This window comes from Prionailurus viverrinus, chromosome D1 (genome assembly GCF_022837055.1).
Source record: "Prionailurus viverrinus isolate Anna chromosome D1, UM_Priviv_1.0, whole genome shotgun sequence".
Lineage (NCBI taxonomy): Eukaryota > Metazoa > Chordata > Mammalia > Carnivora > Felidae > Prionailurus > Prionailurus viverrinus.
In genome coordinates this window covers 76,581,423-76,607,433 of record NC_062570.1, presented here as the reverse complement: position 1 = coordinate 76,607,433, position 26,011 = coordinate 76,581,423, and the positions used below count along the sequence as shown (strand labels likewise).

At 38.7% G+C, this 26,011-nt stretch overlaps 1 protein-coding gene across 1 annotated transcript in view; it reads right to left on the bottom strand.

Moving 5' to 3' along the window:
* Positions 1-26,011, bottom strand: part of NELL1 (neural EGFL like 1) — a 416,591-nt gene that overhangs the window by 237,371 nt on the left and 153,209 nt on the right. The window contains exon 5 of the mRNA XM_047823242.1: positions 7,884-7,980. Coding sequence (XP_047679198.1) covers positions 7,884-7,980 — 97 coding nt within the window. The remainder of the gene's footprint in view (positions 1-7,883; positions 7,981-26,011) is intronic.

Here is a 26,011-nt window from a genome sequence, read left to right as displayed (position 1 = left end):
AGTACATCAAACTTTCTCTTTGTAGTTATTTTATAACTTATTTAAGAAATATTTTTCCTACATCAAGGCCATAAAGATATTTTTCTATCCTATCTTTTTAGGCTTTACTGGTTTACCTTTCAGATTTACATCTATAATCCCCCCAGAATTGATTTTGCATGTAGTGGGAAATAGAGTCCAGGATTAGTATTTCCCCATAGGGATATTCAGTTGACCTAACACCCTGTAGTGAGAACACCATCCTTCCGGAGTACTCTGTAATGCTGCAATGTATATTTAAGTTACATATCAGGTGTGTGCATCTTTAAAATTGTTTATTATGCGGTAACTTTGGGTGCCTTGAAGTTTGATCATGCCAGAGCATTCTACAGCTCCTTTTTCTTTCATTTGGCCTGTTTCTTTTTTTTTTTTTTTTTTTTTTTTAGGCGTTTCACTACCAACATTTATGAATCCCTTTTTTTTCCCTTCATTTTCACAGTTTTTGTTTAAAGTTACATAGAAGATTACTTTACTCTTGCATCTTCTCAGTTGTTTCTACCTCACATTTGCCCTTTTCCTTTCCTATGTTCAAGGATCTTTTTGCGGTCTTCATCCAGTTTTAGTCTAGTGATAGACCTTGCTAGGGTAGATGCCCACGTGGACACTGTGCCACCTGCCTTCTCTTGCTGTACTCAATGGAGATGACATATTTCTCCCTGTAAACCTGGACTACTTTGCCAATTTGCTGACCTTTATAGTGTCCTCACACAACCTGTGTTTCATCATCCTTTTGGGGTGGGCATGAATCAAATGTTGTACTTCTGTCTCAGTTCTTTGGAAGGAAAGGAAGACCATCTTTGTGGGAATTTGGGAATGTGCATTGAAATGCCTTTTATGGTCCTTGCTCCAGTCAGAAGTCAGAAAGGGACTGAATTTCCTTTTGGCCACTGGTGCTCCGGCAATGGCTATAAAAGCAAAAAATAAATCTTTATTTTGTATTGTTTCAATATAAACAATATACATCGGGATTGGAGTTTTATGAATCCAATATAGTACTCAGACTTTTACCCAGTAAGTGTAAATCACTTAATTTGTTAGTAAATATTATGCACTGGAATTATATCTAGTTTATATTAAAACTTTTTTCTCTTCTTGCCTTATTCTGGGTTGAGCTTTATTTGGTAAAGCTTATTTATTTAATTTGAGAGAGAGAGAGAGAAAGAGAGAGAGAGAGAGAGAGAGAGAGAGAGAGAGAGAGAGAGAGAGAGAGAATATACACGAAAGGGGCAGAGAGAGAAGGAAAGAGAATCCCAAGCAGGCTCTCCCACTGCCAGTAGGGGTAGAATTCACAAACCATGACATCATGACCTGAGCCAAAACCAATGGTTGCTTGCTTTACCAACTGAGCCACCCAGGTGCCTCAGGGTTCATAGAACTTTTTACAAATATCTCTTTCTCAAATACTTAAATGTGAGGGCACCTGGGTGGCCCAGTTGGTTAAGCATCGGACTTCAGCTCAGGTCATGATCTCACAGGCCATGAGTTCGAACCCTGTGCCTGTTAGGTTCTGTGCTGACAGTTCAAAGCCTAGAGCCTTCTTCAGATTCTGTGTGTGTGTGTGTGTCTCTCTCTCCACCCCTCCCCCCCCCAGTCTCTCTGTGTCTCTGAAAAAATGAATAAACCTTAAAAAAAAATTTAAATCTGAAAGCAATATTTTTATTTTGATGTTGGTGAATTTTTAACATGTGAACTTAATTTAATATAGTTAGCCAATTTCTCTATTCATTTTCTAAATACAGGCCTTATAGTACTTTAAAGTCAGATAGCCCCAGCATTTTGTCTTGTAATATTTTTAATTTTATTTTTTCCAAAATTGGGCATTATTATTTAATCAAGTAATGATTAAGGTTTGTGTATACTCCCCATTTGTTCACCAATTCCCCCTTGTATTTTGTATGTCTTTTCTTTTGCAAAGTTTCTTTAACGAGCACCTGTTGGTCATAAAACAGTTTTATTTATCTATAAGTTCTTATCTCATGCTCATTCTCAAATGAGAATTAAGCTGGATATATGCTACTACATTTGGGAGTGATTTTCTTTGAAAACTTTGAAAAAAATTCTTTCTATTATCACTGTCTTCTGCTGTTACTGATTAAAAGCCAGCTGTTCTATCTGTTATTCTTCTGTGGAAAATTTACCTTTTAGGAGCTATTGTTAGTATCTTTTCTGTGTCTTTGGGGGGTTCTACTATTCCAGTAATATGTCTAAGTGTGGCTATCTTGCTTGTGTAATAGATTAAAATGGTCCAAACTTCTTCCCTTCCTCACATCCATATCCTTGCAACGATATACAGAATAGTCCTTCAAGAGATGGACTATGAGTTTGGCTCTTGGTTATGACTTGCTCTGGGCAATAAAATATTAGCCACTGTGTAAGGCAAGCTGAGCCTTGAAAAGTACTAATAAGCTCAGGCTTGCTGTCTTCTTACACTTGGACTCTTAAGACTGTCATGTGGATAAGCCCCTAGAACACTAGAGAATGAGAGGCCATATGGAGAAGAACTGAGGTACACTAGTCAACAGCCAGCCTACAACCAGAGATGTCAAGAGGCCATCTTAGATCATCCTGCCCCCTGCTGATCTGCCAAATGACCACAGACATGTGAGAGCCCAATAGATAATAGCATAGCCAGGCCAGACCAGAAAAATCATCTAATCACACAAAGAATTGTTATGTATCGGCGTCTGGGTGGCTTAGCTAGTTAAGCATCAGACTTTGGCTAGTAATCTCTAATGAGATTATGAGAGGAGACTTTGGCCTGTGAGTTCAAGCCCTGCGTAGGGCTCTGTGCTGACAGCTCAGAGCCTGGAGCCTGCTTCAGATTCTGTGTCTCCCTCTCTCTCTGCCCCTCCCCTGCTCATATTCTGTCTGTCTCTCTCTCTCTCTCTCAAAAATAAAAAATAAAAAAATAAGAATTGTGATCTAAAGAAAAAACTCAGAAGCTTAAAAAATAGCTCAGTTTCTTGATAGACAACAATAGTTAATATATACTTTGATTACATTATAGTTGCTATAATCAGAATTAGTGTTTTATCAATTTCAGGGAATTCTTAGCCATCATACTTCTAAAGGAGTCCATAACTCCTTCTATTATCTTCTGGATTTTTCAAATATATATGTATGAATATAAACACACTGAACACATATGTAACGTTTTTTTTCTATATTTCTTCTCTACGTTTTAAGCTTTTTTCTATTTCCCTCTCTTTCGCTTCCCACTATTAAGGTAATTACTTTGACAATATTTTCTACTCTACAAATGCTCTCCCCACCTGTGTCTAATTTACTGTTTAGTGGGTTGAGGTTTTTTCTTCAATACCTATATTTTTCTTTTCTGGAACTTCTTTTTGGTTCAGATCTCCCTCATCATATTTATACTCTCTAGTCATCACAATTGGTTATTTTGTTGCATTAAACATTTTAAAACATCAGGATTTTCAAAATTTCTTGTAATTTCAATTTCTGCAGCCCTTTGAGGGCTAATTCAAAGTTTGTTACTCCTTCTAACTCTCACTCATAAGGACTTAAAATTCTATTTGCATGATCTTAATCTGTGAGGATCCTGTGAGGTCTGCATAGAAGGAAAACTTCTCCAAAGATAATTTGTAGTTTCTTCATCCAGAATTCCAAGGTTCCCAATCCAGGAATGCTTTAAGACAGTTTCTTGAACTTCATGGGCAAAATAAATCCAAATTTCCAGGCTGCATGATAGCAGGACTATGGGTTTCAAATTCTCATTACAGAACTGTGTGAAACTGGGGTGGAGAAAGACTAGTTACTGGATTGCTTCCTGTAGCTAAGTAGTAGACGCTTCTGTCCACCCTTGGCTAGAGATGTAGTCTTCTAAATTGTGGCTTGGTTTTAGAAGTTTCTGCTCCATCTTCCAATCTTGCATGAGATCTAGGACATTCTTCCCATCCTGCACAGACTGTTGAAATTTAAAGCTCTAACTGGGACTTCCACGCATCGTTGTAGCATTGCAAAATAGTATGGCCACTTTGGAAAATGCAATGGCATTTTCTTATCAAGTTAAACATACGCTTCATAAACAGCCTAGCAATCCCAATGATACATACCCGAAAGAAAACTTGTGTTCATACAAACACCTATGTGCAAGCATTTTTAGTGGCTTTATACGTAAATGGCCAAAACTCATAACTTGAATGTCTAGTAATTGAGGAATGGATAAACAAACTGTAGTACACCCATACTACAGAATTAGAGTACCATAAAAAAGAATCATTGATGCATATAACATGGGTGAACCTCAACATACATACATATATATATGATTTCATTTATAGAATATTCTGGGAAAGGCAAAACCATAGGGCCAGACAATAGATCAGTGGTTACTAGCCATTCAGGATTAGAAGAGATGAATCAAAAGTGTTACAAGGGAATTTGGGGAGGTTATGGTATTGTCCTTTATCTTGACTATGATGGTTGGTATGTGACTCTATCAATTTTCTAAAACTCAAAACTGCACATTGGAAGGAATGACTTATGCTTTATGTAAATTATACCTTCAATTTTAAAGGAAAAGAAAATACCAGGACCAAATGGGTTCATGGGTGAATTCTACCAAACGCTTAAGTATAATTTAACACCAATCCTTCTCAAACTCTTCCAAATTTGAGTCTTCCCCAAATTCACCAACTAATTTAAGAGGACCAGCATTATCCTATACCAAAATCAGGGAAGAATACTACAAGAAAACTACAGGCCAATAACCCTGATGAATATAGATATAAAAATATATTAACAAGCTGAATTCATGACACATTAAAGAATCATACATCATGATCAAGCAGATTTATCCCGAGAATGCAAAAAATGGTTCAACATATGCTAATCAATAAATGTGACTCATCCTAATAGAATGAGATTTAAAAAATAATATCATCTCATAGATGCAGAAAAAGAATTGACAAAATAGAACTCCCCTTCATAATAAAAAGACTCAGAAAACTGAGCATAGAAGGAATATTCCACCAAAAAACTTTTAATCAATGAAGTCAGTAAAGCTGCAGGTTACAAAATCAACATACAAAAATAAGCTGCATTTCCATACACTAGCAATGAAATATCTGAAAAATAAAAGAATCTTATTCACAACAGCATCAACAACAGTGTAATACTTAGGAAATTAACCAGAAGGTGAAAAATCTGTACACTGAAAACTATAAGACTTTGATTAAAAAAAAGAAAAAGAAAAAAATTGAAGTAGACACAAATGTAAAGATATCCATATTCATGAATTGGAAGAATACTGTTTAAATATCCATACTACCAAAACCCTTTTACAGACTCAGTGCAATCCCTATCAAAATCTGACTGGCACTTTCAAACAAAAAAGAAAAAAATTGTTTCAAACCACAAAAGACCTAAGAGCCAAAGCAATCAATCCTAAGAAAGAAGAACAAAGCTAAATGCATCACATTTCCTGATTTCAAACTACATTAGACCCTTTATCAATGCAGGGGTTAGTAACTTCTGACTCCCCCAATACTTAACTACTAATAGCCTACTGTTGGCTATAGTCCTACCAATAACATAAACAACACATATTTTGTAAGCTTTATGTATTATATACTGTGTTCCTACAATAAAGCTAAAGAAAAATGGTAAAATCCTGAGAGAAAATAGACTTACAGTACTGTACTGCATTTATTGAAAAACATCCCTGTGTAAGTAGGCACGTGTAGTTCAAGCCCCTTCTGTTCAAGAGTCAAATGTAGACTACAAAGGTCTAGTAATCAAAGAAGTATGATACTGGCAAAAACAAAAAAAAAAAAGAAAAGAAAAGAAAAAACCATAGACCAAAGGAACAGGATCAAGAGCTCAAAAATAAACTGCTGCACATATAATCAACTACTCCTTGACAAATAAGGAAAGAATGTTCTCTTCAACAAATGGTTTTGGGACAACTGGATAACCGCATTGAGAACAAATTGGATTCCTGTATTACCACTCACAAAAAAATCAAAACAGATTAAAGACTTAAACGCAAGATCTGAAACCATAAAACTCCTAGAAGAAAACAGGGGAAAAGCTCCTTGGCATTGGTCTTGGCAATTATTTTTTGGATAGGACACCAAAAGCATAATCTATGAAAGCAAAAATTAATAAGTGGATCTACAAACAAAAAGCTTCTACACAGCAAAGGAAACAATCAACGAAATTAAAAGGCATCCTATGGGATGGGAGTAAACATTTGCAAATCAGCAATCTGATAAGAAGTTAATAACCAAAACATATTTAAAAACTCATATGACACAACAGCAAATAAACAAATAAAAGCTGATTATAAAAGGGCAGAGGAACTCAATGGTCATCTTTCCAAAGATGTGCAAACGGTCAATACGTACATGAGGTGCTCAACAACACTAATCATCTGGGAATGCATATCAAAACCCCAATGAAATATCACTTCGCACATATTAAAATGGCTATCATCAGAAAGACAAAAAATAACAAGTGTGAATAAAAAGGAACCCTTGTACACGGTGGAAATATAAACTAGTATAGTTATGGAAATTCCTCAAAAAGTTAAAAATAAAACAACCATACCATCCAGCAATCCCACATCTGGTTGTATTATTGAGTATATAGCCAAAAGAAATTAAAGCACTTCCTCAAAGAGGTATTTTCACCCCTATATTCATTGCCACAATACAACAGATAAAACATAAAAAAATTTAAGTATAGGTCAACAGATGAATGACTAAAAAAGTTGTGGTACGTATACAATAGAATATATTCAGCCACAAGCGAAAAAAAATCCTGCCATTTTCAACATTTCCGAATTGACTCGGAGAGCATTATGCAAAATGAAATAAGACAGAGACAAACAAATACTGCATGATACCACTTATACGTACAATGCAGAAAACATAAATTCAGAGAGACAGTGGAATGCTGGTTGCCACGGGCTGGGGGAAATGGGGAGATGCTAGTCTAAGTATACAAACTTCCAGATATAACACACATAAGGTCTGGGGATCTAATGTACAACATGGTCATTATAGTGTCTAATCCTGTATTATGTAATTGAATTTTGCTAAGAGAGTAGGTCTTAAATGATCTCATGACAAGAAATGATAATTATGTAAGATGAGGGAGGTGTTGGTTAATACTGCTGATAATCATTTTGCAACATACAAGTCTATCAAATCTAAAAGTTATACATCTTAAAGTTACAAAGTGTTATAGGTCAAGTATATCTCACTCAAATGGGAATAACAGAAAAGACATTTTCAAATTCTTGGTACTGGCAGACATCCCTCCCTCTGGTTTTCACTTTTCTCCACATATTTGGCCTCTAAGAATTTCCTTTCTTATAAGTGCAATGATGGGTCTTCAAAGATTTTTGTTCCGTTTTATCCAACATTTATAGGCATTCTGAAGCAGAATTTTTAAAAATATCTATTCTACCGCAATGCCAGAAGCAAAAGTCTGCCATTCTATTGAAGAACAAGACTTTCTTAAAATTTCATGAAGTTTTTAACTTCTTCACTTTATCAATGTATCCTGTTTCTATAAAGCATAATAACACAGTTATTGTATTACTCTCTTTATAGATAAAAAAAGCAAAAGCTCAGTGTCCATGCACCCCAAGATTCTGAGAATGGAAGCCAATTTGAAGATTATCCTGTCTCCCAGAATTAGGTCAGTCAGAAACATGTGGAGGATGATTTACACTATGCATCATCCTATGCAATCTTGAACAAATCACTCAACTCTGCCTAGTTTCAAAGCACCTACTTCATAGAATTGTTCTGACAATTATTCGTGTCAAGCACATAGAAAACTACATGGCAGAAGTAGAAAGAAGTGCTTACTTTGAATAAGCCATGCTTTTGATTGCGTTGACCAAGCCATACATTGCTTCCTGGGGGAAGGTTGGTTTCAGGAGGGTCTATCACACGTTCATAAATCCTGTAGAGGCAAAAAACACAGTTACTAGAGAAGAGGCTCAAAGCAGAACCAAAGGGTATGTATGTTGTTTGAAGCACTCATGGCATTAGCTACTGGTATGGAGAGATAGAAGCAGTATGTGGCACATTTCAGATTATGGGTAACATGAATGTAGGGATCTACTTCCTGACAACACTTGGACACGTTAACTGGACCTCTGTTGGCTTTCTATTGTCACCCTTTGGGCAGGGAAAGGAGGAAGAAAACATTTTTAACTGTCTACTTTGAGTAATAAACCTTACACATGCTCTGTGAGTAAAGTGGTCTGATCCACATTTGCAGGTGAGAAAGCTGAGGTTCGAGAACATAAATGGGTCAACCAAGTTAAGACAGGGAGTAGTAAAGTTGGGATGAGGATCTCCCTCTTCCTGGCTGCAAAGCCCAGGTACACCCCTTTGCACTCTACTCCTCCCTGACTTTGGTTTATCTAGCTGCTCCTCACTTCTACATTCCTCTTAACAGAAGAATAGTAGTTGCCCACATGACAATATCCTTAGTGCACAAAATCATACAACCAATATTGATTTATTGAACACTTTTTTTTAATGTTTATTTTTGAGAGAGTGTGTGCGCAAGTGGAGGAGGGGCAGAGAAAAGCCCAAAGTCAGCTCCACACTGATAGCAGTGAGCCTGATGTGGGGCTAGAACTCACAAACCACAAGATCATGACCTGAGCTGAAGTCAGACACTCAACCGACTGAGCCACCCAGGCACCTCTTTTGAGTACTTTTTTTGATACAAGCTCCACACAAGGCAACGAGAGATAAAATAAGCCAGACCTACAAAATCCTGCCCTCAAGGAGCAAGAAAAGAAAGTTCTGTACATGAAAACAAAACCTTCCTAAGATATATGAAGACAAATAACTTGGAGGAAGCAACAGCCCCAGGATCTTTGAAGGTACCCACAGAACCTAGTGAACAATGGCATGGTCTCAGTTGTTCTGCCCTACTCACAAATCCTGAGATTTTTGCTCTCTTTAGAAATAGTCTCTGCAACCACCAGCTGATCACAGGCCTCCACCTCACTTCTACCAAGTGCCTCTCAACACTGTCTCTGCTGAGAAGGGGAAGGGAGAGCTTGCCTAAGAATTAGACTTACCCTTAAATGCTCAGAAGGTTCTGGATGGGGTGCCATAGAGACTGTAGACGAATTTCAATTCCTCCTGATGGTCTATCCTTCCTCGCCCTCTTCAGTACATGCTCGGAGCAGTTGCGCGAGGAGCCAGCTCCAGGTACTTCCAGAGTAAGAAAGTTCTGACAACTCATCAGGTCTCCGTGCTGGAAGGGAGCTGACTGTCCTCTGCCAAAGAGTGGCACATTCCTCCACTGGTTCTCAAAAGGCAAGAACTGAGAGACCATCCAGTTGAGTCAAGGCCAATGAAGGAGTGTGACAGTTGGGAGTCGGGAGCAGTCACACTGCAGCCTTGGAACTTCACTGTACTGTCCATCACTCTCTTATTCTCCACTAGAAATGTGCTATTTCCTAATAATACATGGAAGGTATTCAATGGAGAAAACTCTAAATATATCAGCTCCATCTCAACTAATTATCTTTCCATTATAAATGGATGCTCAAACATAAGCAAGGAACAATTCTCCCTTAAAAAGGCAGGGTGTGTTTTCTCCACAGGAATGCAACCTTCTTCACATGTTAGAATGAACAATTTTAGATAAAACAACCTGTCAAAACTGCTTTAACCGAAGAAGCTGCTATATATCCTCCCTTAAAAAAGGATTTTTTTTCTAATATTCACAAAAAACTAGGAGCAAGCCAAATTTACAACAAAAGAGAAATGCGTAAATTACAGTAGATCAGCCTGATGTAATTTACTATGGTCATTAAGAGTGACAAATATGCAGGTTGTGAAATATGGGAAAGTATATACAAAATAATTTCCAGTGGAGGAAAGCGGCATGCAAAATTATTTACGAACTATGGAGAGAACAATGCAAAAATTATGTTCCCTGTTGGTGAAGTTCAGAAGAAACCAGAAAGAAATGGAAATCTCTGTATTTAGGTAAAGAGTCAGAAGCATAATTTTCTGTAAGGGTGCTTCACTAACACAATGAAAAACACTGTCAAACTATTTATCTGAACCTTTCATTGTGAAACATTTGCATCTGTTGGAGGAAGAGCTTTCAATTTAATGCTTTCTTTTTGATTTTCGATACGCCAGAAGGTGAGCTCCAATGAGCAGACGAGGCCCGTAATCACTGGTTTATTAAGTGCATGAAGGAAGGAAGGAAGGATCAAAAAATCAACTTCCATCATGCCTTATCTTTGCAAGCATAATTGCTCCTTCTGCCCTAGAAATACTGGGCCTCAGACGCTTGCTTTCTCAACCATCAGCCCAAAGCAAGGCAGGGACCCTGATGCCTGTATCAAAGGTGTGTGCTCATTCCAGTGTCACATAGCCCCCATCAGGATCCTCTCCTGATGCCAAGGAAAGTCTGCTGGCTGCTTTCTCACCAGCCTGGCCAATTCACTCCAAATGGCAGACCTCATTGGAGAATTCCATGTAGCAGACAGAAACAACAAACTGGATTCAGACATAGCAAAATGAAGAGAGCTTACAGTGTTAAAAAAAAAATAAATAAAAATAAAAATAAAAATAAAAATAAAAATACATAACCACACAGGGGACCCTTATGTGGAAAAACAGACAAACCCAATTCAAGGGACATTCTATAAAATAACTGCCTGTACTCTTTCAAATGCCCATGTCATGGAAAGTAAAGACTGAAGAACATTTGCCAATTAAAAGAGACCAATGGGACATAAAAAATAAATATGAGACAGAATCCTGGCATGGAGCTGAGAGCAGAAAAAAATAAATCCTATGCCCAAGATTAGTAGGAACTTGGTGATACTGGAACTGTAGATTATATAACAGTATTGTATTGATGTCCAATTTCCTGATTTTGAGGCTTGATCATGTATATTTACGTATCTTGTTCTTCACTAATATCCACTGAAGTATTTAAAGGTAGAGTCATGATCTTTGCAACTTCCTCTCAAAGGATTCAAAATAATGATGTGCTTAAGTACAGACATATGTAAACACATTATGTAGAGAGAGAAAAAACAATCTGGGCAAAGAGTGTATGATTTTTTGTGCCATTCTTAATAGTTTCTTTTAATATTAAAATTATTTTAAAATATGGGGCGCCTGAGTGGCTCAGTCGGTTAAGCGTCCGACTTTGGCTCAGGCCATGATCTCATGGTTCGTGAGTTCGAGCCCCACATTGGGCTCTGGGCCAATGTGAGGGAGATTCTGTGTCTCCCTCTGTCTGTCCCTCCGCTGCTTGCACTCTGTCTCTTGCATTGTCTCAAAAATAAACATTAAAAAAATTTTTTTAAGTTATTTTAAAATAGTTTCGAGACTACGGTAAAAAAGCCAAAGGGTCTGTAATGTATACAAACTAAAAATGCACACATCTAAAACAATTTTATAGCTATTAGCCAAAGACACATATAAATTTAAAGCCCCATATAAGGTATGTGGTAGTGTTTTCCTAAAGGAAAGGCAAAGGGAAGAAAAAGTAAACGAGTGAAAGATGAATGACTGAATGAAGCAAAAGTATTGTCCAGACTACTGCTTTGATAACACATCATAAACTAAGAAATAAAATGATCACATCCCTATCTATTCCTCTTTTACAAAAGGAATTATGCCACCAACATGCCAAATATAATCAGAATCTTCACAGAAGGGCCGACCCCAGGGGTAGGGTTTAGGTGGGCTGGCTCATGCAGATAGGACACAGTGATCTGTGATCTGTCACTTAAATCTAGGATCACCCAATTCAAATGAAAAGTCAAAGCTAATAGAGTGAACTCCTTGGTTTCCAATGTTGTCAGGAAATGGAAACTTGATATTCTAGTATTTTGTTTAATGAGGTCTCCACATCAGTATCGGATTGTCTATCATCTGTGTGACACCGTGTTGGCTACGGGAACCCACACGGCAAAATTAATGTGGCCAAGTCCTTGTCCTCGGGTCAAATGCCTGAGCCAGGAAGACAGCATGCATGCACACACCTTATTCAGTGAAGTGCAATGATCTATGAAAGCAGAAAGAAAAACAGATTGCTGTCTGCCATAGTCAGAAAACACTTTCAAAGGCGGAAACACTGGAGCTCAGGTTTGAACGGAAAACAAAGTGGAGCTAACACAGACAGAAACAGCCAGCACTTCTACAGGCACTTAACGTGTACCCAACTTCTTTTCCCCTACAAATTCATTCAAATAACATTCATTTCTGTTTAACCTTTTTAAAGTTGTACAGCCAAGTAACAGCTTATTTAGATACTAAAATGTAGATTAAAAACAATTTTTGGACCAAGGGTATTTTCTACGATATCCTAAAATTTCAGTATTTTCATTTAGTTTTAAAATATTCATTAGCTTCTTTTAAATGCTTTCAAGCCATAAATCAAACTTTTCTATATTACTCTAAATTCTAAGCAAACATCCTACGATCTTTTACATTCTTCCAAAATAGGTAATTCTCTGACATTTACACAAGTTTGACTTCTGTTGAAAGTTCATCATAAATTCATGTAAGACTGGAAAAAGACTCAGCAAAGAGAGGTAGATGATTTGCAAAGTTATTACAGTGTGTGTGGATACACAACCACTAAACCAATACCAACAAAAAATACACTTCCTTTTTTAGGAGTAAAATATGACAGGCTACTATTCCTAACACTTTTGCTTAGCCCAGTACTGGGCACATTCCTAGACCATTTGGCACCTGAACTGGTTTTAGTCAATCTATAGGAAAGGTTTCTGGGAAAATGAAAATAGCAGCAATGAGCAGGGGCCCGCACTCTAAATTCTTATTTCAGACTGTCCTCATGCATCCTTATCAAAATATATATCCTGGAATATTACTCAGCCATCAAAAAGAAATCTTGCCATTTTCAATAATGTGGATGAAGCTAGAATGTATTATGCCAAGCGAAATAAGTCAATCAGAGAAAGACAAATACCGTATGATTTGACTCATATGGGCAATTTAAGAATTAACACAGATGAACATATGGGAAGCGGGGGGAGAGGAAAGAGGGAAACAAACCACAAGAGACTCTTAACTACAGAGAACCAACAGAGCTGGAGGGAAGTAGGTGGGAGATGGGCTAGAAAGGAGATGGGTATTAAGGGCACTTGTGATGAGCAATGGATGTTGCATTTAAGCGATTTATCACTGAATTCTGCTCTTGAAACCAATATTGCACTAGATGTCAACTAAAATTTAAAATATAGATAGATAGCAAGAAAGCAAGCAAGCAAGCAAGAATCTTTATCCTGACTGCCCTATATGTTAGTTCTTTACCAATCTCTGAGACTTTCCCCACCTGGATGACCCATGTGGCCCTACACTCCAGCACTTCAACATAGGACCACATACCTCACACTACTCACTCGAGTCTCTACGATTTTGGTCCTGGCTGAGGCTGCTTTCTCAGACCTCCCTGCCAAGGAAGAAGGAATTGGTCTTTGCTGGTACCTCGAGGCCCAGCACTTTCACCCTCAAGTGGCACCTGCGCTTCCTAACTGCTAGAATCGCTAAACATCTGCTGCGTGTGCAGTAAATAAAACCCCCAACACAACATTCTTGCACCTGCTCAGTGGTCTCCTTCACCTGGAACTTCCCTGACCATCCTACATAAAGCAGCTACTAACTGCTAATCACTTAGCTTATTCTCTTATCAAAGCAAGTAAGTCTCCAAAATTGTCTTAGCTCTTTGCTGAATGACTGTCTCCTCCTACCAGAAGCAAGAAAATCTTGAAAGCAGGGACCTTATCAGTCTTATTTAAGTCAGTATACCTAGTATCTGGAAGAGGGATAGTCAAAGTAAGTGCTTACTCCATCTATTTATTTATTGAATAAATGAATTCTCCCTAATACTATCTTCAGAATAGGAGGGCTATAGTTATACAAGTGCTACAGTAATACAGCCCAGAGTTCATGATGAGCAATGAATGCATGAAACTAAGTAATATAGACTGAAAACTCAGGTGGTCAAATGACATCTTTCTGCAGATAATATAGTTACTGGAAACAAGTGAAACATGATGACCCTTTTCAAGGGTCTTCCTCCACCAATCCCCAGTTCATGAGATCTACACAAGGCAGCCAAAAGAGCAAGATGAACCCCTCTCAGCTTTTCATCCACAAAAAAGATTGGGATAGCAAGTTTGAACCATAGGGCAGATCACTAACTAACAGGAAAGCCAGACAGAATAGGAGAAATAGTAATGTGAAAATTAATTAGGTCAAGCACAGTCCTTTTAATAAGCACATGACTTACTGCTTAAATCCACTGCATTATAATCGGTTCAAATTAGTTCACGTTCCCATAGGCTATCCGACACAAATAATGTATCTACTCTGCAATCATCTAAAATCTACCCTCCTTTATGGCTAAAGAAAACCCAATTCCCATTTAGTCATGTTTGTAGGCCCTGCACTCAAATGAGATCCTGCCTCTTAAGCTATATGCGAAGAATTATGGGAATTTTGCATGCCATTAGTACATATTGGTATTTTAACATGTATCTAATTTCTAATATAATACCATGCAAAATTAAACATCCAAACATAAAAACTGCTTGAGAGGAATGAACAATGCAAAGAGTAACTGACACTCCTTGTCAAAGTCACTCACTGAATCAAGGGCTCACATCAGAAATTTTCTTCACAAGGTACAACCTCTATTCATGACTTTGGTTAAGAATGCCCTCCCTTCCCTAGCAAGTGTCCCATCCACTTAAAAGATCAGTCGATATTCTATGAAGAACTCGTTTTTCTGTTAACAGATAAAACCCTCAGAGTTCTATAGAAAGCAATGCAGTGGTTCAACAATACTACTTATGAAGGAATATTGAATTTCTATTTACCTGGATGAAGAAAGACCTCTGAAGGGACACCAGGGTACCTTTCCCAATTATATACAAGAATTCATTTCCAATGTAAACCATGTGAATCGACATGTATTATGCCACTGTTTAATAAGATAATATGAAGCCCAAATGGCATGCTAAATGAAGCAGTTTATCTTGGGCTTTGCCTTGAATTCAAGAACGTTCACACTCTTCCTCAAGAGGAAAGTTGCAATGACCTTCCCTTGCTAGACAGAGCCTCATCCTCCCCTGCCTCTTAGCTGGCACTAGTGAATAAATACCAAGGCACTTTTTGGAGAAAGTTCCCTATAGAGAAAACAAGGCAATTCCCATGCTGTTCCCCTCCTCACTAAAAGGTGGGGAATGACCTTGCACAGGAGGCTAAGTCCCTCTTTGGTCTTATGGTAAGAAGGGCATAATACAACCTTTCTTTCCAGTCTTTACATCATAGGGCAAATGTGAGAACAGATTTCTTCATGTAGACTGGGGGAAAAAAGGGCATCTATAGTATCATTAGCAGTATTCTTGGCCCTGACAATTGCTGAGCATTCATGGAAATCTACAAAATACTTCCTCAAAACTTACCTTGACAGGAGTGTCTGCCAACTACGTACATTGGTGAGCTACTTGTTGAATTTCCATGTCAGGTTGTCTGGCTGTTAATTATGTGCTAATATGGAATACATATCACACAGGGATTTGTACCAAAAACAACAACAACAACAAAAACCATGAAATGAGGGGCACCTGGGTGGCGCAGTCGGTTAAGCGTCCGACTTCAGCCAGGTCACGATCTCGCGGTCCGTGAGTTCGAGCCCCGCGTCAGGCTCTGGGCTGATGGCTCAGAGCCTGGAGCCTGTTTCCGATTCTGTGTCTCCCTCTCTCTCTCTGCCCCTCCCCCGTTCATGCTCTGTCTCTCTCTGTCCCAAAAATAAATAAACGTTGAAAAAAAAAATTTAAAAAAAAAAAAAAACATGAAATGAAAGGAATGCCCCAAAAGAGGAGCTCTGCAGTCTCCTCCTACCCATCTGTTTAGCAAAAACAGCTGACAACAAATGACTAGAATAAAAAATACACCTCTGGCATTATACAGGAGAAAACAGACTAGACAGGGAGATGGATTATAGAAATGAATAGAGTATGCCCCCAACATGTAAGAACTGAGTTCCGAGCTAAATCCATACAGAGCTCAGGAGCAAGGACAGTAGCAGGGCTCAGCAGGTTTCCAAACTGTTCCTTGCCAGCTGACCGCAGAGTAAATACAAATGCAAACAAAAAAGAGGCAGCAAAGTTGAAATCTGGAAGGAGATACCTTTGTTGTGGTAAATAAGGAAGGCAGCAGTTCAAATTAAATTAACAAATACTTCTGGGAGACTTTGCCAGAAAAGGTCTCTCCAGAGAGAGGAGAGGTCTTCCCAGAGACAACCAAGTCCTCAGGTGACCTGCTTCATCCACTTAGAAAACATGTATCAAATTCATCCCTTTTCTGGGTTATTATCCAAAATATACGAAGAATGTCTACAACTCAAAAACAAAACAATAAAGCAGTAATGAGATGGGTGGCGGACATGAATAGACATTTTTTCAAAGAAAACCCAGAGATGCCAGACACCTGAAAAGATGCTCAACATCACTCATCACGGAAGCGCAAATCAGAACCACAATGTGATCATCTCACACCTGTCAGAATGGCTAAAGTCAAAAATACATAACAAAAGTTGGCAAAGATATGGAGAAAAAGGAACCCTCGTGCACTATTGGTGGGAATGTAAAACAGTGCTGGCATTGAGGAAAACAGTATGGAGACCCCTCAAAAAATTAAAAATAGAATTTCCATATGATTTAATAATTCCACTGCTGAGTATTTACCCCCAAAAAATGAAAACACTAATTCAAAAAGATACATGCACCCCCTGTGTTTATTGTACCATTATTAACAATAGTCAAAATATGGAATCAATTGAGGTGTTTAAGCACAGATGAGAAAAGAATATGTGGTTTAGGGAGTTAAGATGCAGAAGTGCAGGACCATGGGCTTTCCTCATCCCTCAAACACAACCGTATTGAGGTTGGATCACTTGGAACACCAGAGAAATCGATCTGTGGAGTGGCAGAAGTGTCTGCATAGTTGGAGGGAGACAGAGGGGCGGGTGCAAGGTGCATGGAAGTGAATGGGGGAGGGAGAAAAATGGCAGTGCCGCAGAGAGGAGGGAACCCTTTCTGTGGAGAGACAAAAGAGAGAGAAAGAGAGAGGGGTTGAGAAAGGGCAGCACTGAGTTCGCACAAGAGGAAAATATCTCTAGACCACGGACTGGGGAATGAGAAGTAGTGAACATCACAGATATTGTGTGTGTGTGTGTGTGTGTGTGTGTGTGTGTGTGTGTGTGAAGTGTTTAGAGCTCAAACTCTGAGGTTTTGGGAGTTTAAGAGTTTCTCTGGAGCAGAGCTATGGTGCGCACCCCTGGGGAGGAGGGAGCTGATCCCAGAGTGCACAATGTGGTGTAAACACCTCCATGACATACTGGGAGAGAACATTCCCCTGCTTCCTGGAGTACTTTTCGAAGAAAGTATAGAGCCTCCCCAAGGATAAAAGACCCTGCAGGCACCAGCAAAAGGCCTTTCGTTGGCAGGGGACAGAGGCACATCAAGAGAGACAATATGGGGCGCCTGGGTGGCGCAGTCGGTTAAGCGTCCGATTTCAGCCAGGTCACGATCTCGCGGTCCGTGAGTTCGAGCCCCGCGTCGGGCTCTGGGCTGATGGCTCGGAGCCTGGAGCCTGTTTCCGATTCTGTGTCTCCCTCTCTCTCTGCCCCTCCCCCGTTCATGCTCTGTCTCTCTCTGTCCCAAAAATAAAATAAACGTTGAAAAAAAAAAAAAAATTTTAAGAGAGACAATAACCTTTCCTGCTTTTAGTGGTGCTACACATGGATTCCACACACTGTGCAGGTGTATTTTCGGGGACAATGGACATTAGACACAATGCAGAAAGGCTCTACCCCAGAGGAGGCAGCAGACTGCATGGTGCCTGGTCCATGAAGACTTTGGGTTTTTAAATCTGAGCCTCACACCCAAGAAAAAAAAATGCAGGAGGGGCGCCTGGGTGGCTTAGTCAGTTAAATGTCTGACTCTGGCTCAAATCATGATCTCACGGTTTTTGAGTTCGAGCCCCGCATCAGGCTCAGTGTTGACAGCTTGGAGCCTGGAGCCTGCCTGAGATTCTATGTCTCCCTTTCTCTGTCCCCCACTGCTCATGTTCGTTCGTTCATTCTCTCTCTCTCTCTCTCTCTCTCCCTCTCCCTCTCCCTCTCTCTCTCTCCCCCTCCCTCCCTCCCTCCCTCCCTCTCAAAATAACAAACATAAAAAAGAAAAAAAAAGAAAAGAAAAAAAAAACAAGAGAGTTATGCCACAAGGCAAGCTGGCTGCCCTTGCTATTCTGTGAGGGCTGCCTGAATACTGAGGGGTTGAGATCCCCAGTCTGGGGACCAAAGACTGGGGTGGCGTCATTTTCACCCCAACAGCAATCCAGTGGGGCTTCAGAAAGCAGCACAGCAGCCCCCAGTGGAAGCAGGAACTGCTTACACCAAACCCTGCCCCGCATCCCCCCTCTTGCTCCATGCCTGGCAACTGTTTGTTTACTGGAGCAAGACTGACTCTGAACCAATGCAGTGGGCCTCTCCTCCACAAACAGGTATAAGCAATATATCTGAACAAGAATTTAGAATAACTTTCGTAAGACTATTAGCTGGACTTGAAAAAAGCATAGAAGATGCCAGAGAACCCTTGCTGCAGAGATCAGAGACCTAAAAACTAGTCTGGCTGAAACTTAAAAAAAAAAAAAATGCTGTAACTGAGAGGTAAAAACCATCTGGATACAGTCACAACAAGGACTGAAGAAGCAGAGGAGAGAATAGGAGATACAGAAGATACAATTATGGAAAATACTCAAGCTGAAAAAGGGGGGAAAGGAAATTATTGGATCATAAGGAGAAATTTAGAGAACTTATTAATTCCATGAAACAAATCAATATCCATATCGTAGGAGTCCTAGAAGAAGAAACATAGCAAAAACAGGCAGAAGGTTTATTTGAACCAATTATTGCTAAAAACTGCACTCACCTGGAGAAGTCCAACAGGCAGAGAGAACTCCCGGTCAAAATCAACATAAACAGGTCAACACCATGACATGAAACTTTCAAAATACAGAGATAAAGAATGAAATCTGAAAGCAGGTAGGGACAAAAGGTCCTTAACCTACAAGAGTAGACATATAAGGATAGCAGCAGACCTGTCCACTGAAATAGGGCAGGACAGAAGGGACTGGCAGAAAATATTTAATGTGCTGAATGGGAAAATATGCAGCCATGGATTCTTTATCCGAGAGCCTATCAGTCAGTAAGAAGGAGAGATAGAGTTTCCCCAAACAAACAATACAGGAGTTTTTGGGTACTAAACCAGCCCCTCAAGACATTTTAAGAGGAACTAGAAAAGACCAGAGAATATCAGCAGAAACACCAACTCTACAGGTAACACAATGACACTAAATTCCTATCTTTGAATAATCACTCTGAATGTGAATGGACTAAATGCTCCAATCAAAAGACAGAGTATCAGAATGCATAAAAAAACAAGCTCTACATGCTGTCTACAGAGACTCTTTTTAGACCTAAAGACAGCTGCAGATTAAAAGTGAGGGAATGGAGAACCATCTATCATGCAAATGGACATCAAAATAAAGCCATAGTAGCCATATTAATACCAGACAAACTAGATTTTAAAACACAGACTGTAACAAGAGACAAAGAAGGGAATTATATCATAAGTAAGGGGTCTATCAAGATCTAACAACTGTAAGAATTTATAACCCCAACTTGAAAGCACCCAAATATATAAATCCATTAATAACAAAGCAACTCATTGATAAAGTCCCCTAATATTATGGCATTATTAAAACCCCCACTTAACAGCAATAGACAGATCACCTAAGCAGAAAATCAACAAGGAAACAATGGCTCTGAATGACACACTGGATCAGATGGACTTAACATATAAATGCAGGACATTTCATCCTCAAACAGCAGAATACATTCTTCTCAAGTGTACACGGAACATTCTCCAGAACAGACCACATATCAGGTCACAAGTCAGCCCTCAACAGGTACAGAAAGATCATACCATGCGTATTTTCAGATCAAAATGCTATAAAACTGGAAATCAACCTTATGAAAAAGTTTGGGAAGTCCTCAAATACATTGAGGTTAAACAACATCTACTAAAGAATGAATGGATTAACCAGGGAATTAAATAATTAAAAAATACATGGAGGCAAATGAAAATGACAACAGTCCAAACCCTTTGGGATGCAGCAAAGGCAGTCCTAAGAGGAAAGTGCATTGCAATTGAGGCCTATCTCAAGAAGCAAGAAAAGTCCAAAATATGCAACCTAACCTTAACACCTAAAGGAGCTAGAAAGGAGCATCAAATAAAGCCTAAAGCCAGCAGAAGAAGGAAAAGAACAAAGATGAGAACAAAAATAAATAATATAGAAACAAACAAAAGCAACAAATCAATGAAACTAAATGCTGGATTGTTTTTTAAAAAATAAGCAAAATAGGGGTGCCTGGGTGGCTCAGTCGGTTAAGCAGCTGACTTCGGCGCAGGTCATGATCTCACAGTCTGTGAGTTCGAGCCCCACATCAGGCTCTGTGCTGACAGCTCAGAGCCTGGAGCCTGTTTCAGATTCTGTGTCTCCCTCTCTCTGACCCTCTCCCGTTCATGCTCTGTCTCTGTCTCAAAAATAAATGAACATTAAAAAAAAATTTTTTTAATAAGCAAAATAGATAAACCCCTAGCCAGACTTACCAAAAATAAAACAGAGAGGACCCAAACAGATAAAACTACAAATGAAAGAGATCACAACCAACATCACAGAAATACAAACAATTATAATACTCTGAAAAATTATATGCCAAAAAACTGGGCAATCTGGAAGAAAGGGAAAAATTCCAAGACACTCATGCACTACCAAAATTGAAACAGGAAGAAACAGAAAACTTGAACAGACCTATAACCAGCAAATAAATTGAATCGTTTATCAAAAATCTCCCCCCAGAAAAGAGCCTGAGTCCAGATGACTTCCCAGGGGAATTCTACTAGACATTTAAAGCAGAGTTAAAAGCTATTCTTCTCACACTGTACCAAAAAATAGAAATGGAAGTAAAGCTTCCAAACTCATTCTATGAAGCCAGCATTACCTTGATTCCAAAAGCAGACAAAGAATTATACTACAAATGAGATTTACAGGCTAATTACCTGGATGCAAAAATTCTCAACAAGATACTAGCAAATTGAATCCAACAATACATTAAAAGAATTATTCACCATGATCAAGTGGGATTCATTCCAGGGCTGCAGGACTGGTTCAAAAATCACAAATCCATCAATATAATAACCACATTAATAAAAGAGAGGATAAACCATATGATCCTCTCCACACATGCAGAAAAAGTATTAACAAAATACAGCATCGTTTCTTGATAAAAACCCTCACAAAAACTGAGACAGAAAAAACATACCTCAACATCATAAAGGCCGTATATGGAAGACCCACACTAATATAATCCTCAATGGAGGAAAACTGAGAGCTTCCTCCTAAGGTCAGGAAAATGACAGGGATGTCCACTCTCACCACCGTTGTTCACCATAGTACTGGAAGTCCTGACCTCAGCAATCATACAAAAAGGAATAAAACGCATACAAATTGACAAGGAAGAAGTTAAACTTTCACTCTTTGCAGATGACAGGATACTCTATGTGGAAAAGCCAAAAGACCCATCAAAAACTGCTAAAACTGATACATGAATTCAGCAAATTTATTCAGGATAGAAAATCAATGTACAGAAATCAGTTGCATTTCTACATACCAGTAATAACGCAACAGAAAGAGAAATCAAAGAATTGATCCCATTTACAATTGCACCAAAAATCTTAAGATACCTAGGAATACCTAGAAGACATTTGCAAATGACACATCAGACAAAGGGGTAGTATCCAAAATGTATAAAGAACTTATCAAACTCAACACCCCCAAAAAGCAAATAATCCAGTGAAGAAATGGGCAGGAGACATGAATAGATGCTTTTCCAAAGAAGATACCCAGATGGCTAACAGATACATGAAAAGATGTTCAACACCGCTCATCATCAGGAAAATACAAATCAAAACCACACTGAGATACCATTCCACACCTGTCAGAATGGCTAAAATGAACAACTCAGGAAACAACCAAGGTTTGCAAGGATGCAGAGAAAAGGCAATGCTTTTGCACTGCTGGTGGGAATGCAAACTGATGCAGCTGCTCTAGAAAACAGTGTGGAGGTTCCTCAAAAAATTAAATATAGAACTACCCTATGACCCACCAACAGCACTACTGGGAATTTATCCAAGGGATACAGGAGTGCTGATGCATAGGGGCACATGTACCCCAATGTTTATGGCAGCGCTTTCAACAATAGCCAAATTATGGAAAGAGCCCAAATCTCCATTGACTAATGAACGGATAAAGAAGAAGTGATATATGTATACAATGGATTATTACCAGCCACCAAAAATAATGAAATCTTGCCATTTGCAACATGGATAGAACCAGAGTGTATTATGCTAAGTGAAACAGAAATATCATGGGATTTCAGAGCAAGACAAATATCAGAGAATGACAAATATCATATGCTTTCACTGTTATGTGGAATTTAAGAAGATAGATGAACATAGGGGAAGGGAAGGAAAAATAAGAACAGAGAGGGTGACAAACCATAAAAGACTCAAATACAGAGAACTGAGGGTTGCTGGAAGGGAGGTGGGGGGTTAAATGGGTGGCGGGCATTAAGGAGGGCACTTCTGGGGATGAGCACTGGGCGTCATGTAAGAGATGAATCACTGGGTTCTACTCCTGAAGCCAAGACTACTCTGTATGGTAACTAACTTGAATATAAATTTTAAAAGTTTAAAAGAAATTTTTAAAATGCTTTAGAGTAAAAATATACATATATACGTGATATATATACACACAACAGAATGCTATTCAGCCATAAAAAAGAATGAAATCTTGCCATTTGCAACATGGATGGATCTAGATATAATGCTAAGCAAAGTGAGAGAAAAACAAATACCATATGATTTCACTCATGTTTAGAAGCAATAGCTGAACAAAGAAAGAATAAAAACAAAAAAAGACAGACTCCTAAAAACAGAGAAATGGTGGTTGCCAAAGGGAAGTTGGGGAGAGGGAATGGGTGAAATTGGTGGAGAAGGTTAAGAATATACTTATGATAAGCACTGAGTAATGTACAGAACTCTTTAATCATTGCACTGTACACCTAAAACAAATACTGTATGTTAATTGTACTTGAATTTTTAAACAATTCATACCTTTATTACCTAAATTTTACTATCTCCACTTTCTTTCCTCATCTGGGTCTGTATACCAAGGGTATTTTTCATTCTTAACCATATTTTATGCCCCTAATATCTCTCTCCCACTACTTCTTACCAACCCTTACTATCTGCCTAAAGTTTGTAATTCGGCTGTTACTCCAAGTTGATGCTGACTGTGGATCAGGGTCAGAAAACCAGCTCCAGTAGGTCTGTCCTATTTTGCATTTTTTTTTTTTACAGTTTAGTTATCTGAGAGAAAGAGAAAGTGAGTACAAGTGGGGGAGGAGCAGAGGGAGAGAGAGAAAATCCCAAGCAGTCTTCACACTGTCAGCACAGAGCCCAATGTAGGGCTTGAACTCACCAAGCTGAAGGACACTTCACTGACTGAGCCACCCAGGCATCCCCTATTTTGCATTTTTATCTATGGTTTAGCAGTGCAATACCAGATGTGCTTGAGTTTCTGGGAAAATAGAGGAGTTGGTGTGATTCTTTCAATCATACTAGATTTAGAGTAATACCACCAGGGTTAAGAGAGACATTAATAGGCAGGAATTAGAGCCAAATAGAATGAAATTAAACATAATAAACTGAAAGGTCCCATGCTTAGGGACCGTGCTTGTCAAAGACAGAATCTGAGATCTAAGACTTAACAGAAATACATACTGAAAAATATTTAGCCATTGTGGCCAAAAGTGAGTGGAGATAAGGCTGTCAAAAAGGGTGTTGCAATCCTAAATTGTACTGTAAGATAATTATCTCATTCTAATCTGAGCCAATCTGTCCAGAAACCATCACATTTAGGTGTAGAAACTTCTGATGCTGAACAGACACACTTTACTAAAAACCAAGTAAGACTGTGAATGCCTTGTGAACCAAATCAAATGATGAATGGTTGAAAGAATAAAGGACGTTCAGTCTGAAGAAAATTAAGAAATAGCATGATAAAGTCTTCAATTATTTGGAGGATGGTCATGTGAAAGAGGGATTAGACTCATTCTATGTAGCTAAAAGAGGTAAAACATATACCAACAAGTGTAAGCTACAAAGAGGCATTTTTGACTCAAGATAGGAAAAAAATTTCTAACACAAAACCCAGAGGGAAGTAACAGCCTTGGTAGGCAGTGAACTGCCAGTCTCCAGAGGGTGTCCCAGCAGTGCTGCAGGACCACTTACCTGGCAAGCATAGTAAGGCTCAAACTCAGACACTGCCTAAAATGTCAGAAGAGCTGCGTAGGAGTATCTACTAAATTCCAGAACTTTACATACTTTCTAATCCTTGAAATAACCCTAAAAGTCAGGCATTGGTATACTATACTCAATTGACAGATGTTCAGAGGTTAAATGACCTGCCTAATAACATTCAATAAATAGTGAAGCCTAAATTCAAATCAAGATATAAATTTCTACCGTGCCATAGTGCCTTATAATTCTCTATGGATTCTGCTCTTAAAAAGTCAAATACTCAACAAGGAGCTAAACAGAAGATACAGAAAGATCACTGGTCTATAATCTGAAAACCTCCATTTGTGTCTTACCTAACTAACTATTTGCACTTTGTGACCTGGGGAAAGTTATGGAACATTTCTGGACCCTAAGTTTCTTCAAACTTTTAAGAAATAATACCTATTGCACAGGTTTTCAATGAACACAAAACAGATAATCTAAGTAAAACTATGTTGCAAATTATAAATGCTTTTTAAGGGAGATTATTAATGTTATTAGGCAAGATCAATGCTCTCACCTTCACACAACAATCTAAAAGATATTTTAATTTGAAACATTTTCAGGAAAAAAAAAAAAAAACCAAAAACCTCACGTAAGCCACTTGGCTCAACAGCTTTGAAAACAGTACCCAATGTCAGCTTTACCATTTCAGTAAGAGCATGGGGCAGCAACTTTAAAGGGGAGTGACTGTTTCTTAAATCATTCCCCTATGTGTTGCCAATGATGGCACTCTGAAGCCATTGTCAATGGCCCCATGTTTCCCATGAGTTAAGACAAAATGCACTGCTTATAGCATTCAATTATACCCTAGGCTAGCTGCCTCCAAAATACTTGCTGATACTCCTGAATGGGTGACAATTTAGTCTAACGGCATTTTATTATTCACCTAGATGAAAATTTAAATGTTATGTTAAATGCCTGCTGCTCACACAAAGCACACATTGGTAACCAGGATTCTCAGGGTCGGAAAAGGACATTGAAGGTCTTCTGATCCAACGTCCATCTGCTACTTGTTATGTTAATATATAAACACCCAAAAGCCATCTGTCATGCATAGAGTGTATGTGACATCCTCATGTAACGTTTTAAAGCTTCGCAGAGCAAATGGATGTCTCCCCAAAGGCTTCATGATTGACCATTTCCAAACAATCCATGTGAAATGTACCAGGGTCTAGCAGCTATGGTAAGGGACCAGGGGAATATTTTTCTCTCTCCATGAAGTCTGATACAATCATAGACCACTTCTGACCCGTAACCTTAGCATTCCCAAGATTCAAGCAAACAGGGATCTGTATTCTTTGACGTTTTTACTTTTTCAGGACCTTTGAAAGCACCAATAAAGTCCACAGGCAGGTCCCAAATCTAAGGAGACATGACAACCTAGTAAGTTTTTGAAAGATACAGATTCCTAGGATCCTCATAAAACCA